Source organism: Heptranchias perlo, chromosome 19 (genome assembly GCF_035084215.1).
Source record: "Heptranchias perlo isolate sHepPer1 chromosome 19, sHepPer1.hap1, whole genome shotgun sequence".
Taxonomy (NCBI): Eukaryota; Metazoa; Chordata; class Chondrichthyes; order Hexanchiformes; family Hexanchidae; genus Heptranchias; species Heptranchias perlo.
The window spans coordinates 13,096,292-13,114,178 of record NC_090343.1 but is presented as its reverse complement, the minus strand read 5'-3'; the positions used below and the strand labels follow the sequence as shown (position 1 = coordinate 13,114,178).

Below are 17,887 nucleotides of genomic sequence, written 5' to 3'. Positions count from 1 at the left end.
TGCTCTGCTCTTGGTATAAACATAATTTCTAATGAAACACAGCACTTACACTGAGGTTTCAACGTGCACTTAGTATAGCAACTATGTTTGAGCTAGTTATATATCTCCTACAAAGCAAAATTCCATGTGATTTTAAAGACTGTCTCTTGGATCTCATGTTGCTCGTTTGGAAAAGAAGATTTTCCTGATACCTATTCTAAATTTCCTTTTCACTAATTTCTATTTATGCCCCCTGGTGCCACTTGATCAGTATATATTGAAGTAATGATCTGAGTTTACTTTATCTGGCCAATCAAATATCTTTAAAGAACCCCCTCCCTTAACCTCCACCTTCTTTCCAGACTACAAAATTTATACTTATCTTATCTTTCCTCATTACTTATCGCAATTACAGTTAACATCAGTCTTATTGATCGTTTTTGTACCCTTTCCGATCCAAGTATATAATTTCTATGGCATGGTGACCCAAACTGAACACCGTACTGTAAGTGACAAGTGAATTGTAAAATCTCAACATGATTTCCGTATGCTTATTCTGGAAATGTATTCTCGCATTCTATTAGATTTTCTTAATGGTATCTGGACATTGAAAGTGCTTTGTCTACTATTACACTGCCTGTGCTGGCTCAATTCCATTTATTTACTTATGCCCCAAATGTTTTGGCCTATTTGTAATATTTATCAGTGCTAAGTTTAATTTCCCATGCGTCCGCCTAATTGTACAAAGGATGCAAATCCATTTGCAAACACATTGTTGCATCCTATGAATCCACGACTGTTATTTTTTGTCATAAACAATTGGTTTTAGTACCTAGCTAATTTACATAAGAACACAATGGAAAGTTCATTTCCATTCATTAGTCCACATGGCTGGTCCCAAAGGGTGACAAATACCATGTTGACAATGACATGTTATGCTCTCGCCTGGAATCCTCCTGATCTCCTGTCATAACTTTGATTTTGCTTTGCTATTCTCTCGCTCTTTTGACCTAATTTCTCTCGCTCTTTTGTGCCGGCACAGACTCGATGGGCCGAGTGGCCTCCTTCTGTGCTGTAACGATTCTACGATTCTAATGAAAGAATGCAAGTCAATTCGTTTACACAACGTTATAGAGAAAAACTGATTGCGAATTTTCACGAAGAATTTCAATAGTCATTTTAGTTATGCACCATCCATGAACCAGTATAGGTTCATGATTTCAGGAACTCATTCCAATCTCCATGTCTGGCGCAAGATTTCTGTGAGATGTAGGAATCCCCATGGAGATTGTTCCGGAAAAAGTGCAATGAAGACCAACTGGGATGATTCTGGGCTCTGATCCAAGAAATACAAAGATAGTTTGAAAGAACTCAGGGTTGTTATCTTCAACAAAGAAATAAGACTAAGGGATCAGAAGGGACATAGGGCAAGTGTTGAAATTGCTGAGGAATTGTTCCAGTGTAAATTAACAAGTTCTTTATACTGCCCGTAGAGCATAAAACCAGGGGACATGACCACGTGAGCTGGGAGAAAAGGCCTAACAAGGAATTGGCCATGACTTCTTGCCTCAGAGGAAATGAGGAGAATTACTATCCTAATCTTCATTAATGTATAAGACAGTGGGGCTGCTTTTCCTGAGGTTTGTTTCGAGGAATGCTGATTCCCTCGGCGCAAAGCGCAGGATGTAGGGGAGGAGATCTGTTACGCTAGGTGTCTACCCCAATTCCTGCCTCCCACAAATGCCATTTGAAAGGATGAAATAGAGTGGGAGTTTTTAAGAGGACAATATTGTATGAAGAATGAGTTAGGTAATCTATCTTCTACACATACAATTAGCCTATAACAAAACAATATCATAGCTGGAGATTGCTGAATATGTAGAGTCCAAAGTCACCTTGTGGGCCTAAGGTTACAAATTCAATATTTGTTCAAAATGTTAAATGTAGAGAGTAATGTTAGTGAAAATTTGAGACTTATGTAGGTGGCTGTTTTACATATGTCGTTAAGGAGTGCCTTCTTAAAGTAAGCCCTAATGAGTACGATAGCACATTATTTTTTAATTTTTGTTCTCAGGATGTGGGCAGTGCTGGCAAAGCTACATTTATTTCCCATCCCTAGTTGCCCTTAGCAGGTGGTGGTGGGCCTTCTTCTTGAACCGCTGCAGTCCTTGTGCTGATGGTGCTCCCTCCATTTTTGATCCAGCGACGATGAACGAATGATGCATTTATATCCAAGTTAGGATGGCATGTGATTTGGGGGAGTGGGGGGGATGGGATGGGGACAGGACGTGGAGTTGATGGTGTTCCCGTGATCATGTTGCTCATTGTTCTTCTTGGCGATAGAGGCTTTGGAGCTGGAAGTTGCCATCAAAGTAAGGTTGGTGAGTTACTGCAGTTCACCCTGTAGATCCACATAATAGGATAGAATAATGATTTTCTAATGGACTCTCCCTGCAATTGGATTGGAACTTGGCATTTAGCTGAGGGTGTGATGCCTGCAGTAAAAAGCAATCCCCAGATTAGAATGGAAATTTGGGTCTCCTAATCAATCGCTTAATGTCTCAGTGCTGGTTGGCCTTCGAACTTAGGGGTCTTGTGGTTAAGAGTCCAGTGCCTTAATGTTGTAGCTACTGAAGGATACTGCCAAATGCATAAAACACTTAAACAGCTAAGATTAACTATTTGGAAACTGGAGGTCGTCAGAACAATGGGGTATTTTGTTCATTATTTTTGTACAATTATAAATCTGAAAAAATAACATTTGTACAAAGCAAAGTATTCACACAGCACATGTAGCCTGAAGTCAACATATCATTCTAACTTTGTACTGATCAGTGTGGTTTGGAGATGTTACTCCTGTTCTCAGAGGGCTACAGAGCCTAACTGTTCAGAGAAGAGAACTTCCTGCAATTCCATGTAGGCATGCAATCATTCCTTAGTGGATTTGGCTGAGGCTTGAGCACATTTATTCCACAGAACAAATGCATATATAATATTTTTGTATAATAAATCATTAATGTTTGCCCATAGCATGTAATAGAGAAACTATGCAGCACTAAACAATTACACATGCAGTTTCAGAAGAGCTCATACAATTGACCCATGTTGATTGCAGCAGTGATAATTACGCTGTGCTGAAAAAATAGTGCAAGACTAAAACCCTCAACTAAGAAATCCAAGCTTGAAAACTGGTCTCACACTCAGGTTTCCCCTAAAGGATAACTTTCATTACTTTTTGGCTAGAGCTGTGTCAATGAGGACAGATAAGTAACACACATGGAGGCCTTTTCCCACACTCTTTCAAGTGGTGCTTTTTAGTCAGTGCAATAAAATAGCAACTTTTCAAAGTTTGTGGAGACACCTGCTGGCTAGAGTGCATTGCATTCATCACCAACGATCGTACAGATTCAAGGAGACGATTACCTTGGAGGAAATTGAAATAGGTTAGAAGTGCAACAGGGACTCATCATGATGGTCCATTAAAGACTGTATAGTGGAGTGGTTTGATGCCATTTTAAGCCTCTATTCTGAGTGCTTGAACTCAACACTACTGTGGTAGGAAGACTTTGAGCAGGGCTCATAGAAATATTTAGAAAAATTGAACTGAGTATAATCATTGGGCCCCATCCTAATAACATTTAATGTTTCAATTCTCTCACTCAAAACCAAGGTACATTTAAGGTGTTCAGTTTGCCATTAGAGTACAAAGTGTCAATTTCATTGAGTTTCCACTAACTCTATTAACCGATGTGAATCATTGTCATAGTTAGACTTATAATAAAAATGGTTGCAGTTATTTTACAGACATGTGTAAAAGGTCACATCCTTGCTTCAGCAGGGATCAGATTTAGGGTAAGCAACACTGTTTTTAAAAAAAGAAGCTGAGCCTTTATGGGACATGGTGGCTCAGTGTGTTAGAACACTCTCTTTCACCTTTGGGACCTGAATTTGAATGCAGCCCAGACTGAAAGGATTAAAGTTTCCTCTCTCTGCCCTCACTAAAGATCTTATGGAAAATGAGTTCAGGGCAGTGTCTGTGAAGTTCCTTGTAGGTACAAATGCACAGAACAAAATTATCCACATCTACCACTAAATTGGCAGTCTGAAGCAGGTAACTGGTGTGAGAAATGGACAACAAACTAATGCAAAGGAGTGAACTTCTAAGGTTGGAATTAAGATGGGGCAGAATAGAGGATCCGCAGTATATATAAGTAACAGTGTACCTGACCTGGGAATGGTTGATGCTGACACTGAGTGCAAAAGGTGGAAGCGTTCCTTTCCTTAGCACTGACGTCCCTCAGCCTGATTAGCACAAGATTCAACACATAAAATAAGTTTTCAGTGGTGTGTCTTGAAAGAAAATATTGAGAATGTTCAATTTTGTGATGTTTTATTTGTAACTAATATACTGTTTCTGAATTAGGAACACAAGCTGGCACTCACTCACAGAGATTTGATAATTGGTAATAACACATATCCATTTATTTATTTGTATTGTATTTTTGTTGTTTCTACTCTCCCCTTTTTATCTCCCAAGGTGATGGCAGGGTCAATGCCGTCTGTCTTTGCCGCTCCTGTTTTGGTCCTTAGGCAATGTTGAGGCAGATCAGGAAGGTACCCTTCATCCCAGCCTGTCGTCGCCTCTCACAGCTTCACCTGCTAAAGCAGCAAAGAAGGGGCAAGCCCATGAACACTTATATATTTATTTTAAAAGTGAGCAATTTCTGTCAAGACTGCTCCATGCTTTCTAACATCTCAAGATTAAAGTGAAGCCAGTAACTTAACTTCTTGCTGCTGAATGAAACCCATTTGTGATTGATGGTCGGAGTCACATATTGTTGACCAGTGTTATTTTTGATTACAGTATACTTGCAAGCTGCAGCAGAATGTGTCCATACTATTGAGCCTGAATGGACTTTGCAGCTTTCAAAGCCTCTGCACATTTACCACCAAATGAACATCTGCAAAAGGAATTTACTGTAATTTCTCCTGATTCAAAGTGATAAAGTAGAAATACAGAACTGGACAGAACCACTAAGCATTTCCTCATTAGCTGTATTTTCCAACTACATTCTTTTGTTAAAACCTGTGATCTTGCTCATGGAATGCTGAAAGTCAACATGGATGTAAACTTTGACCTCAGCACCACGCAAGAGTACAGTTAAAGAAGACAGAATGTAGATATTGGTAGGGGGCTAAAGGTTAAAATCATTTATCTGGCGTTTGATATAACATCCGATGCCACACTCTCATCCCCAACTGATTCAGGAAGCGATCTTGTCATGGGAAAGTGCTCCACTGCAGACTGCTTGATGAAGAGAATATTCGATATGCTGCAGTTTGTTTAAACTCCAGAATATTTTTAAATTATATTTTCGCAGGAGTGTGACCAGGTTCATATCGACGATGTATCTTCGGATGACAACGGGCAGGATTTGAGGTGAGCCCTTTGCTGAAAATAAACCCCACATGGGTTGTTTTATTCTCCAGTATGTCAGCTGGACGCTAATTAATGGAACTAATGCCACTAACAGTCTTCCTCTCTCCTCCCACACAGCACGTATAACTTTGCAACAGATGGTTTCCAAACAGCAGCAGTTGGTGGAAACCTTTGTATAGGCTCTGGTGTGCATGGGGGTGTAGACTGGATGAGGAAATTAGCATTCCGCTACCGTCGAGTAAAGGAAATGTACAACACTTACAAAAACAACGTTGGGGGCAAGTATCTGCAATTTAACGTCTGCTGAAAGCTTTCATATCACAATATTTTGGCGCACAAGTCATATAATGGACAGTTCCACTGCAGAATGATTCAAAATGAACCCTTCAAATTGTACCAAATTTGACAGATCTTGCATTTAAGATAGAAATAAGAGTAGGGAAGTCTTACTACAGTTGTACAGGGCTTTAGTGAGACCTCACCTGGAGCACTGTGTACAGTTTTGATCTCCTTATCTAAGGAAGGATTATACTTGCCTTCGAGGCGGTGCAATGAAGGTTCACTAGATTAATTCCTGGGATGAGAGGGTTGTCCTATGAAAAGAGGTTGAGTAGAATGGGCTTATACTCTCTGGAGTTTAGAAGAATGAGAGGTGATCTCAATGAAATGTATAAGATTATGAGGGGCCTTGACATGGCAGATGCTGAGAGATTGTTTCCCCTGGCTAGAGAGTCTAGAGCTAGGGGAAACAATCGCAGGATAAGGGGTCAGCCATTCAAGACTGAGATGAGGAGGAATTTCTTCACTCAGAGGGTTGTGAATCTTTGGAATTCTCTACCCCTGAGGGCTGTAGATGCTGAGTCATTGAGTATATTCAAGGCTGAGATGGATAGATTTTTGTACTCTAGGGGAATCAAGGGATATGGGGATCAGGCGGGAAAGCGGAGTTGAGGTTGAAGATCAGCCATGATCTGATTGAATGGCGCAGCAGGCTCAAGGGGCCGTATGGCCTACTCCTGCTCCTATTTCTTATGTTCTTATGTAAATATGTCTGTCTCAAATAAGAAATTACTCTCAAAAGAAAAGAGCAAAATGCAATTTTTAAAGACCCACAGGACATAAAGGATAGCACACTGATACTGACTTAAGTAAATGTAGTAATTCATCACCACCAGGTCAGTATGGATCATTTCTATTGATGGATCAGTATCAAATCTCACACAATGTTGCCAAAATGGCTAACCGTTATTCTTTGTATCTTCTTTTCCTGGTTAGTCTTGAAAATGGAATTGTGCATTAATAACTTGCAACCGAGATCAGCAACCCTGCATTAAGCCTTGATTCTTTGTCATTGCATAGGTTTAATCGGGACACCTAAGAGAGAAGGATGGCTGCAGCTGAGGGCAGATATGGAGGCTCTAACTGACCTGTGGCTGACACATGCACTGAAAGCACTCAGTCTAATTAACTCCAGGTAAGTAGCCTGTAGCTCAATGGTCCCACTCAACCTGCAATATATTGAAAAGGTGAAATTGGGGTGATGCAACCATCTTCAGCCAGAAGTGCCAAGTGGATGATCCATCTCGGCCTCCTCCCGATATCCCCACCATCACGTCTCCAGCCAATTCGATTCACTCCACGTGATATCAAGAAACGGATGAGTGCACTGGATACAGCAAAGGCTATGGGCCCCGACAATATCCTGGCTGTAGTACTGAAGACTTGTGCTCCAGAACTAGCTGCGCCTCGAGCCAAGCTGTTCCAGTACAGCTACAACACTGGCATCTACCCGACAATGTGGAAAATTGCCCAGGTATGTCCTGTCCACAAAAAGCAGGACAAATCCAATCCGGCCAATTACCGCCCCATCAGTCTACTCTCAATCATCAGCAAAGTGATGGAAGGTGTCGTCGACAGTGCTATCAAGCGGCACTTACTCACCAATAACCTGCTCACCGATGCTCAGTTTGGGTTCCGCCAGGACCACTCGGCTCCAGACCTCATTACAGCCTTGGTCCAAACATGGACAAAAGACCTGAATTCCAGAGGTGAGGCGAGAGTGACTGCCCTTGACATCAAGGCAGCATTTGACCGAGTGTGGCACCAAGGAGCCCGAGTAAAATTGAAGTCAATGGGAATCAGGGGGAAAACTCTCCAGTGGCTGGAGTCATACCTAGCACAAAGGAAGATGGTAGTGGTTGTTGGAGGCCAATCATCTCAGCCCCAGGACATTGCTGCAGGAGTTCCTCAGGGCAGTGTCCTACGCCCAACCACCTTCAGCTGCTTCATCAATGACCTTCCCTCCAGCATAAGGTCAGAAATGGGGATGTTCGCTGATGATTGCACAGTGTTCAGTTCCATTCGCAACCCCACAAATAATGATGCAGTCCGAGCCCGCATGCAGCAAGACCTGGACAACATCCAGGCTTGGGCTCATAAGTGGCAAGTAACATTCGCTCCAGACAAGTGCCAGGCAATGACCATCTCCAACAAGAGAGAGTCTAACCACCTCCCCTTGACATTCAACGGCATTACCATCGCCGAATCTCCCATCATCAACATCCTGGGGTTCACCATTGACCAGAAACTTAACTGGACCAGCCATATAAATACTGTGGCTACAAGAGCATGTCAGAGGCTGGGTATTCTGCGGTGGATGACTCACCTTCTAACTCCCCAAAGCCTTTCCACCATCTACAAGGCACAAGTCAGGAGTGTGATGGAATACTCTCCACTTGCCTGGATGAGTGCAGCTCCAACAACACTCAAGAAGCTCGACACCATCCAGGACAAAGCAGCCCGCTTGATTGGCACCCCATCCACCACCCTAAACATTCACTCCCTTCACCACCAGCGCACTGTGGCTGCAGTGTGTACCATCCACAGGATGCACTGCAGCAACTCGCCAAGGCTTCTTCGACAGCACCTCCCAAACCCCCAACCTCTACCACCTAGAAGGACAAGGGCAGCAGGCACATGGGAACACCACCACTTGCACGTTCCCCTCCAAGTCACACACCATCCCGACTTGCCGTTCCTTCATCGTCACTGGGTCAAAATCCTGGAACTTCCTTCCTAACAGCACTGTGGGAGAACCGTCACCACACGGACTGCAGTGGTTCAAGAAGGCGGCTCACCACCACCTTCTCAAGGGCAATTAGGGATGGGCAATAAATGCCGGCCTCTCCAGCGATGCCCACATCCCATGAACGAATTTTTTAAAAATCAGCTGATTTTGGTGGTTTCGGAGTCTTGCAGGCCAGTACTGCTTTTCTCAGCAGTGCTGCTCAATCTAGTGATGCCCTGACTACAACAGGCTTACTTGATCCCATTTTTGCATCCAGTAACATCATTACATATTGCCAGATTAATGGAGTGGAGTAAGTGGCAGGATTGATACGGAGACATATTCAATTCCCAATCTGTACTGCACTAACTGCTCTCAGGTGAGATGATAATAAGGGCGCTGCAATTGGCCTAAATGTCTCTAAGTTAAGGAACAGAATAATTGGTCAAGATTTCAGCTCCTGATTTCTATCAGGTAGCCCCTGCTGAAAGTGTGTGTGTGGCCATTGGGTGAGGACAGGAGTGGGCTCTGGTGTGATGGCCATCTTAGTCAAATAGCCTGCCATAATTTATTGTCTATATAAATGAGAAATTACCACTTGAACAAGGTGTCAAGATCAATCAGAGCCCTTAGAACTTTACTCAGGCAAGAGAGAAAATTGGTAAAAAATAAAAAAAATACATATCAGAACGTGGTTATAAAAATTACTTGCCTTGGATATTACAGGTGATGAGTAATTGGTGTGATGTCGAGGTCAGTATGATGAAGTGCTGAAGCACAGTATAGCCCCAATGTCAGAAAGTGGAACAACCCAGGCAGTGCAATTTGGAGCAACACTTCGCAGATAACATCTGTGTAAAAATTTTGAGTCGATTGATTTATTTTACAGATCAAATTGTGTGAATATTCTGGTTACAACAACACAACTGATACCTGCCCTCTCAAAGGTATTGTTATATGGACTGGGTACAGTCTTCCCCATAGAAAATATTTACAGCGCTACAAAAACAGGTAAGCACATCGGAATTTTAAATGACTATCATAAATGTAACATAATTATACATAATAATACATAACTGTCTGCTGGATTACATCTTGTATGAAAGCAATGCCCAGATAAAGGCAGAGATTGGATTCGTCAATCTTTGGATTTGCTCATTGTTGACTTCAGAACTTCTATGAGTGACATTGATAAATAATTGAACTTGAACTACAAACAATTCAAGCAAACTATGTTAGATTGATTGTAAATGATTAGACAACGTGAGGTGGATAAGATTATGAGGGGCCTTGAAGGGGAGATGCTGAGAGATTGTTTCCCCTGGCTAGAGAGTCTAGAACTAGGGACCAAGAACATGAAAGACACAACACAGCCTTAATGTACTTTTCACATCGTTCACCTGACGAAGGAGGAAGCCTCCGAAAGCTTGTGAATTTAAAATAAAATTGCTGGACTATAACTTGGTGTTGTAAAATTGTTTACAATTAATGTACTGTGGTCACTTTTAGTCCAATTGTATTGTGATCACTCGCACCCCAACTGTAGAGGTCACTCTCAGCCCACCTGCACAGAGGGCATGCCTTTTACTAGCCATACTGCTGTGAGACTCAATTAAACCTATTATTGCTATCATGATATGTATGATATCATGATATGTATGATATCCTTTTTTTTCGAGGATTTCATTTCGTTCACCTGAGGAAGGAGGAAGCCTCCGAAAGCTTGTGAATTTAAAATAAAATTGCTGGACTATAACTTGGTGTTGTAAAATTGTTTACAATTGTCAACCCCAGTCCATCACCGGCATCTCCACATCATGATATGTATGGGTTTTCTTGACATTGATTATATTTTCACTCATATTTCTGAGCACTGTTCCACAAGCACTTCACAACACCTTTAAAAATAAAAAGCAAACTCATAAGCAAAAACTTTTCAAAGTTATTGCTGCTCGCTGAGATTGGGGGAACATCAAATCTTTTGTTTATTTTTAGGGAAGGAAAGCTGTTTTGAAAGAATAGTTCAAAGGTTTGGAAGGAAAGCAGTCTACATTGTGGTGGGAGATGGTGTCGAAGAAGAACAAGCAGCAAAAAAGGTAGGCCTCATAAATCAAACTTCATCAAATTCCAGGTAGATTAAAACTACTAGTTATCCAAGGAGTGTGGTTACCCCCTCATAGAAACAAAGATTTGTGAGACATGGCCTATTACTTATATTCCTTATGGCTTCTACACTCTTTAGATTAACGACCTCCAGGCCCTTCTATGGGGCAATGAAAATCATGTTTTTTTCAGTTCTTCTTTGGGGAGGATTTTCAACTGACAGCTGCCTATTTCTTGCCTGAAAAACAGGCTCCTGGTGGAAGAAAACCTAATGGGCAACTTGGACACCCATTTGCCTGCTGGATTCAATTTTCAGGCGGCCCTTTGAATGAGCATTTTTGCCCAAAACAGTCCGGATGCTGTTTAAATATGCAAAAAGGGGTCCTACACCGGTTGTAGGAACCTAGTAGCAATGTTGATGTACAACTGGGCAGAGCATGCGCTGTGCTTGCTGGTGCCAGTTGTACCAGGCATTGAGCGGCCTAACCAACGGTCCGTAAAAGGGACCTCTGTAGGCCCTCAGGAAAAGGTAAGTTTTTCATTCTTTTTAAGACTTTTTTGGGACCCATCAAAATCTTCTGGCCCATTCTGGCACCCCCTCCACTGCTTCCCCCGCCCCCCCCCCCCAATAGGCCCATCCTGCCAGCTGACTTCGTGCAGCTGATTTTTCACTGTCCGAAACCGGCAGCTCACCAGTAATGTGCGAATGATGCCTGAACCTGAAAATGGTTCGGACCTCCCGCCTGTGGCCTTGAGGGGGTAGGGGGGGTGGGGATGCCACAGACGCATCGCCAACTTCACGTTCATTCTGGGGCCATGTTCAATATTCCCTGGGTCTAATCAACTGCTAGCGCCTCTTACCTTTGGTGGCTCCACCATTAGTCTTTCGTCAGGCTTGGAGTCATCTCATCGTTACTTCCTGATGTACCCTGTCTTTTATTCTTGCAGCCTTGGTGATGTCCAGCACTGTGAGCCTTGGTCCTTTATGTTGCTTTCTCAACAGACAAAACGAATAGCATCTTATAAAATGCTACTGAGCGTTTCCCCCACTACAGATGAGTCTCATGTTGACAGTACCCTAAAATCTAAATGCCAGCTCCACTCTTTTTTTTGTGTCCTTGAACTATATTCTTCATATACTCTGATTTGGTGGGGTGGAGGGGAGGGGCTAGTATTATGCAACCCTACATACTGTGATATTCGGGTGTTAGTACTGCAAACCCACTGTACAATATCATATTCTGGGTCTTAGTGTTGACCAAATATGTATATGTCTATATACATGTATAATATCATGGTGCACCATTACAGTAGAACTACCCTTATCCACACTTGAATTATTCTCCTTCCCAATTTTCACAGAACAGGGCCTAACACGAGACATCACCCAATTCTTCTCTGACAAAATTCAACCTCAAAGAAAAATTGAATTTAACATTATCTATATTGTACTTCCTTTATTCCCGTGCCTAAGGTATTGCTGTACCATAAGTGAAAGAACAAAACTTAGGACTCTCTATTGTCCACCAATTTCCACCATCCACCCCCAGGATGGGGCGTGGTATCTCCATGATGACAGATAGTGGAGATCTCACTGAATATGCTGCTCTACCCCAGTAACTGCCTCATTGAACAAAGGTACAGCAGATGTACCCAGTAACATCAAAGAAAACCCTGTTTCCCAGGGTCAGCACCTGAAACAACTGAGCAAACAAAGTGTTTTCGAAGATGTTTAACTCTAATAAGCTTCAGTGGTTATTTGAAGAAAAGGTTTGAAGTGGCCTCTTACTGATGTCTCCTGGTGTGACTGCTGTATTTGTGTAGTGAAGGCATTGCGTGAAGAGCAGCCAGCATGCTTGTCTTTAGGTTGATTGATGGGAATGGCTGACTCAGTTGCACACCTGAGCTACATATAATAGCGTGAGGAGAGACTTTCACTGCAAATAACTGTTTTGCCGACAGCAGTGATGGTATCTGACATTAGCTGGAGCCCCATATCAACATGTCCTGGTGATTTTTTTTTAAAGAAATAAGGCTATAAATTGGACCACGTAGCGCCCATTGTGTAGGCACTGCGTGGCCTCCTAAGGACCCAAAATGACATCTGGAATGTGCACGCACACTTCTGGCATGATGTGCGCCAGACGCCATCTTGGTAATGGCGTTTGCGCATGCGCAGGTAACAAACGCTGGCAGCATGTAAAATAGGGAGAATATGCAGTAGATCAGTGTGCAACACTGATTTAAAGGGACAGATGCGATTTTGGATCTCAACGCTCCAGCCAACGCACTGTTTTAACCTCGCATAGCTGAACAAGTCGTAAGCAGCATGGAGGACCCCCCAGAGCGCTATTTAAAGGAATCATGCAGGAGTTACAGGTTAGTTGTTGGGTTATTGCTCCTGGCTGTTGATGTATTTGTACCTGTTTTTGGAGGTCTCCTATACTTGAATACTAGGACTAGGGGACATAGCCTAACAATTAGAGGCAGGATTTGCAGGAGTGAAGTTAAGAGACGCTTCTACATGCAAAGGGTGGTAGAAGTTTGGAACACTCTTCTGCAAATGGCAGTTGATGCTAGCTCAGTTGTTAATCTTAAATCTGAGATTGATAGATTTTTGTTAACCAAAGGTATCAAGGGATATGGGCTAAGGCGGGTATATGGAGTTAGGTCACAGATCAACCATGATTTCATTGAATGGCGGAATAGGCTCAAGGAGCTAAATTGCCTACTTCTGTTCCTATCTTCCTATGTTCCTATAATAAAGTTTCAATACTCTACAGGGAGTGGGATGGCTAGTTGACAGGCAACAGCAAGGGAACTGGCAGAGTGGCAGGGGTGGGACAGGAATGCTCTCATCCTGAGGGAGGACAGCAGGTTCATGTTCCATGGAGCCACTGCCACTTGCTGCCTCCTGTTATGTGCCATCTTCTCCCAAGAAAGCGGGACGTGTGTCGGTGAGTGTCCTGCAAGATGTTTGGGTGATGTGCCTGACATGGTTGAATAGTGTGTGTGACCTATGAGTTGTGGGTGTGCGGCTTGCAATAGTGGTAATGTGTGAGGATGAGAGGAAGCATCTGATTGGAAGAGTTGAGTACTGATTGAAAGCGTTTGTTGGTATGTGGGTGATGGGGGGTGTAGTGCATGGAGCAGTGGATGCAGCTAGTGGTGCAGTTGGCAGGAGATGCCACTTGTTAGTTGACCTCACTCACCTTGACCACTCGTGTCAAAGCATTGAACTTCTTCCTGCACTGCATGCACATTCGTGGTGCTATGCGCCTGGCATTGACTTCATCCCCTACTGCTTCCCACTGCCTCAGGAGCATATGTCTGGAGGACCTCTTGCCCTACCCCCCCCCCCCCCCGCCTGTGGATATAGGATGCCCCTCCTTCTGTCCACTTCTTGCACCAAGGCCTCTAGTGCAAGGTCAGAGAGCCTTGGTGCACGCTCTTAAACGGGGCAGATGGGGACATGGCTGGCATCAATGGTGGGGGGTGTTATGGGCAATTCCCCCTTCCTTCCCCAAGGCAGGCAGGTGCCAGATTTTCTGGTTGCATGGGGCAGGCAGGCACTGGCGAGGCACCCAGAGTGGCACTTGCACCCACCTGCCTATGCAAATTAAACACCAACCCTGCCAGCTGCGGCTGTTATCACATCCTGAGGATTTTCAGGGCCAAACTCCATATCTCGGCCAGCACCCCAAAACCAAATCTGTGCAAATGTGGGCTTCAACCCACCGTCCTCATAACAATGTAAAAATGGCATTAAAGGTGAATGGTGTGGGGAATGGAAATGTGGTTCAGTAAATGGCCCTCAGGGATGAATAATAGAGGGAATGCGGGCATCCCCATTTTTAATTTTTGACACACTGCAACTCAAGTCAGACATGAAATGAATGAAGACATTTTGCACGAAAGCATCAAGAGCCCACAACACCCAATACAGACCCAATTCAGTGAGTAGCTCGGAGTGGGTAGCTGTACATTAGGATGTAGTGTACTGGAGAAAGCAGGTTTAGAGCTGTGCAGCTGGTAAAGCACAGACTAGGTCTGAAACAGGTAAACAATATCTGACTGATAGACACCCAGGCCTGTGTCTTGGGAAGTGTTTGTCAAACAGCCAATTACAGGAGAAGCTTCTCTGCCAGGATTCTGAACTCTGCAGCACCGAATAGAGGTCTCATCTTTCAAAAGAAACCGGTTTTAGGATGGACTAAAATGCCACGTTTTTGAAATAAGAAAATTGTTACAACAAAAAAAATGTATTTAATCTGACACTGCTGCAATCTCAACTCACAGTCACTGCTGCAGCCCCTGTTCAGGTTCCAAGCCCAGTTCACAGTCCAATTTAAAACCCCAGTCCCAAATGCCACTACCAGCTATTCTATTAATCATATGGGACAATGATGCTATATACCTTGAGTTGGTGTAAAGCTGTTTTTGTGTTGTACTGAACTGAGGTGGGCAGTATACCTCCGGTTTAACTATGCTGAAGTTGCTTTGATTTAGCATTTGTTTTATCTTCTTGGAGGAAGCAGTGAGCTATAATATCTGTTCCGTGTTCAATTTCACATTACATAGCTCCTGTGTATACTACTGACATGCTCGATTGGGGTGTGCTGGATAAATGATTATTTCTACTAAATAAACCCACCTTGAAGAATACATTGGAGCAGCCGGTTTGTTGGACTAATCTGGCAAAAGTGCATTTTAAATATTTATTTCATTTAATTTTAATTATTCAGGTCAGGTACTGTGTACCATGATGCAATACTGTTTTGACTGTTCAACCATGAGGAGTAACTTTGCAAGATTCTGCTCCCAGCCTGGAGCCTCACTAGATGGAAGTGTAGGTTGGAGACAGGACTATAAAGCAATAGGGCCAATACTGTGACTAGTGCTCCCACCTCGTGAGGCTCTGCACCAGGAGTAGACCCTTACAGAATTACCCTCATATTCTCTTGTATTAACACTGATGTCAGTCACATGAAGTGGTATGTACATTATAAAGTATATATGTATAGAAAAGAAAATGCTCCAAAATGCCTTCCATATGCACCAAAGTGCCAAAAATTAGACCCCTTTGAACATAATCTTGTGCCTTGTGCCTTCAGTGCTTCCATCTCTTCGCGGTAATATCTAAATCCACTGCTGCGAGTGTTTATCTGACATTGAACCTGGGGCACATTATCAAGGGAATGAACTGCTCATTGTGGGTGATCTATAGTAAATTTGATGTAGAAGTGCTCAATTCGGTCACTGGTTGCAACACGAACAAAACCAATTCACTAAAATAATAGTGCCTTTTTGAATTCACTTCCTTCCCCACTGCATAGTTTATGAACTTTGACCCTGTCACATCTCCTTTAACTTGAGCAAGTGGTGCTGCCGAGCTGAGCTTGAGAGAAACACTAAATATTTGGTGTGGTTTGGTATATTGTTCTGAATTAAATGTGTTGGTTGAGCGCCTCATTGTAGGTGTTAGGATAATTACTTGAAGTAAAAGACTTTTGTCTCAGTGAACTCTCTTGTGCTTATTGCAGAACAATATGCCATTCTGGAGGATCTCGTGCCACGCAGACCTCGAGGCCCTACGGCATGCCCTTGAACTTGAGTACTTGTAGCAGAAAACAGACTGCACCTTCGCTCCTTGACTGTGGCGCTGATCCAGCTGTGAGATGTGTGGATTATGCAGTTGATATACGCTTTGTCTTAACCTTCACGGAAGAAAAATGAAAATGGTTTCAGAATTATGAATGAGATCTGACCTTCAAAGAAAAAAAATAATTGATTTAAAACCACTGCACAAGGTCTTCATCATGGAAATGCGCCTTTATTGAAAAGACACAAACCTGATATGATAACTACAAAGTCAGCTGAACCCTTCTTTATCATCAAGACTTTATTTTGGACACCAAGAGGGAACAGAGACTTGTGGTTATCAACAGCGTGGTACAATCACTGTTTTTTTTAATGGTTCTTGCTATTTATGAACTCATGCGTTTCCCCAACATGAACTGTGCTCTGTGTAAGCACACTTGCCCCAAAAGGAAGATAAGTTCTTATTTAAAAAAAACAAAACCTGCTATTGCTAAGACAATCAAAAGACAAATAATCTTTTTTTGTGTAAATTTGTAATCTTACGATATCTCTCTCTCTCTCTCTCTGATACTGCTCAAGTTGTTTTCAATAGTAACTGCAAATAGCAACCCGTGAGTGTTTTTATTAAAAATAGGTGTTCTGTGGACTGTGCATGTGTCTACACTCTGCCTTATACCACCACCTTGTTGATCAATACGTGCAGATAGTACTTTTGTGACAACGAATCTTGTGGTTAAATGGCATTGAATAAACAAGGATTTGAAATTTTCCAAGGCCTTTTGAGACTAGTCATAGAAAAGCCAACTAATATGACAGTTTTTGAAAGTGAAACGGACCTAACATATGTCCAGTAGGAAGAGTGAAATCACTGTCCATAATTGCATTGTACATCCTCACACCAACCATGTGCAAAATAACATGGAACTACTGAGTTAAGGTTAATTATACTAGTGTTCAATTTAGGCATGTAAAGGATTCCTGGTTGCGTATATTCTAAGACAAATTTAACAAACAAAAGCAAACAGTACCCTACAGATATTTAATGAATGTAGCCCACAGCTAGTATTGCTAGTGCAGCTGCATATTAGGGTTTTCTCTAAACATTGTGGGTCCTGGAATTCTTACAGTTTTAGGATCTGTTATACATGCACCCTGCATCATTTACCTTGGCTAAACTGCTAACAATGGAACATTGAAATATAGGAATTGCTGGACGAAAAAAAAATCATACTCTATCTACTGTGCCTTCTACAATCCTGGTAGTCGCATGATACAATGGTATTGTTGACTAATCGTATCAATCAATCTCTATCAATTAGTCTACAACAATGTATGGCAGCATGTTGCACACCCAAGTTCTTGCTTCTTCATGTGCCCACTGACTGTGTGAGACCCTGCAGTTAAATAATCTTCATCCATTTCACAGCCAACAAACCTTTTAACCAGCAGGCTCTTCTGCATGGATCCCTTCACTCCATAGATGGGCATTAGGATTATTGGGAAGCTCCTCGAAATCAATGGAACAAAAACTGAGACTGTCTACAATAGGAGGTTACTGCCCGGGTGGTCAAGTTGAAAATTACCCACTCTCATGTCCCCCCCAAACAGCTAACTCCGTACACCACCACTGTGATCAAGTCTAGGTCATGCTCTCAGGATCCCGTGAATGTGCTCATCTTGGAACCATGGCCGATTCA

At 42.6% G+C, this 17,887-nt stretch overlaps 1 protein-coding gene across 4 annotated transcripts in view; it reads left to right on the top strand.

The window, feature by feature from the left end:
* The window catches only part of LOC137335168 (eyes absent homolog 1-like), a 213,686-nt gene extending 196,727 nt beyond the window's left edge, over window positions 1-16,959 (top strand). For all 4 annotated transcript variants that reach the window (XM_068000348.1, XM_068000346.1, XM_068000344.1 and 1 more), the window contains exons 12-17: window positions 5,361-5,419; window positions 5,537-5,697; window positions 6,779-6,893; window positions 9,376-9,497; window positions 10,482-10,582; window positions 16,133-16,959. In XM_068000348.1, coding sequence (XP_067856449.1) covers window positions 5,361-5,419; window positions 5,537-5,697; window positions 6,779-6,893; window positions 9,376-9,497; window positions 10,482-10,582; window positions 16,133-16,213 — 639 coding nt within the window. In that variant the 3' untranslated portion in view covers window positions 16,214-16,959. The remainder of the gene's footprint in view (window positions 1-5,360; window positions 5,420-5,536; window positions 5,698-6,778; window positions 6,894-9,375; window positions 9,498-10,481; window positions 10,583-16,132) is intronic.
* The last annotated feature ends 928 nt before the right edge of the window (window positions 16,960-17,887 follow it).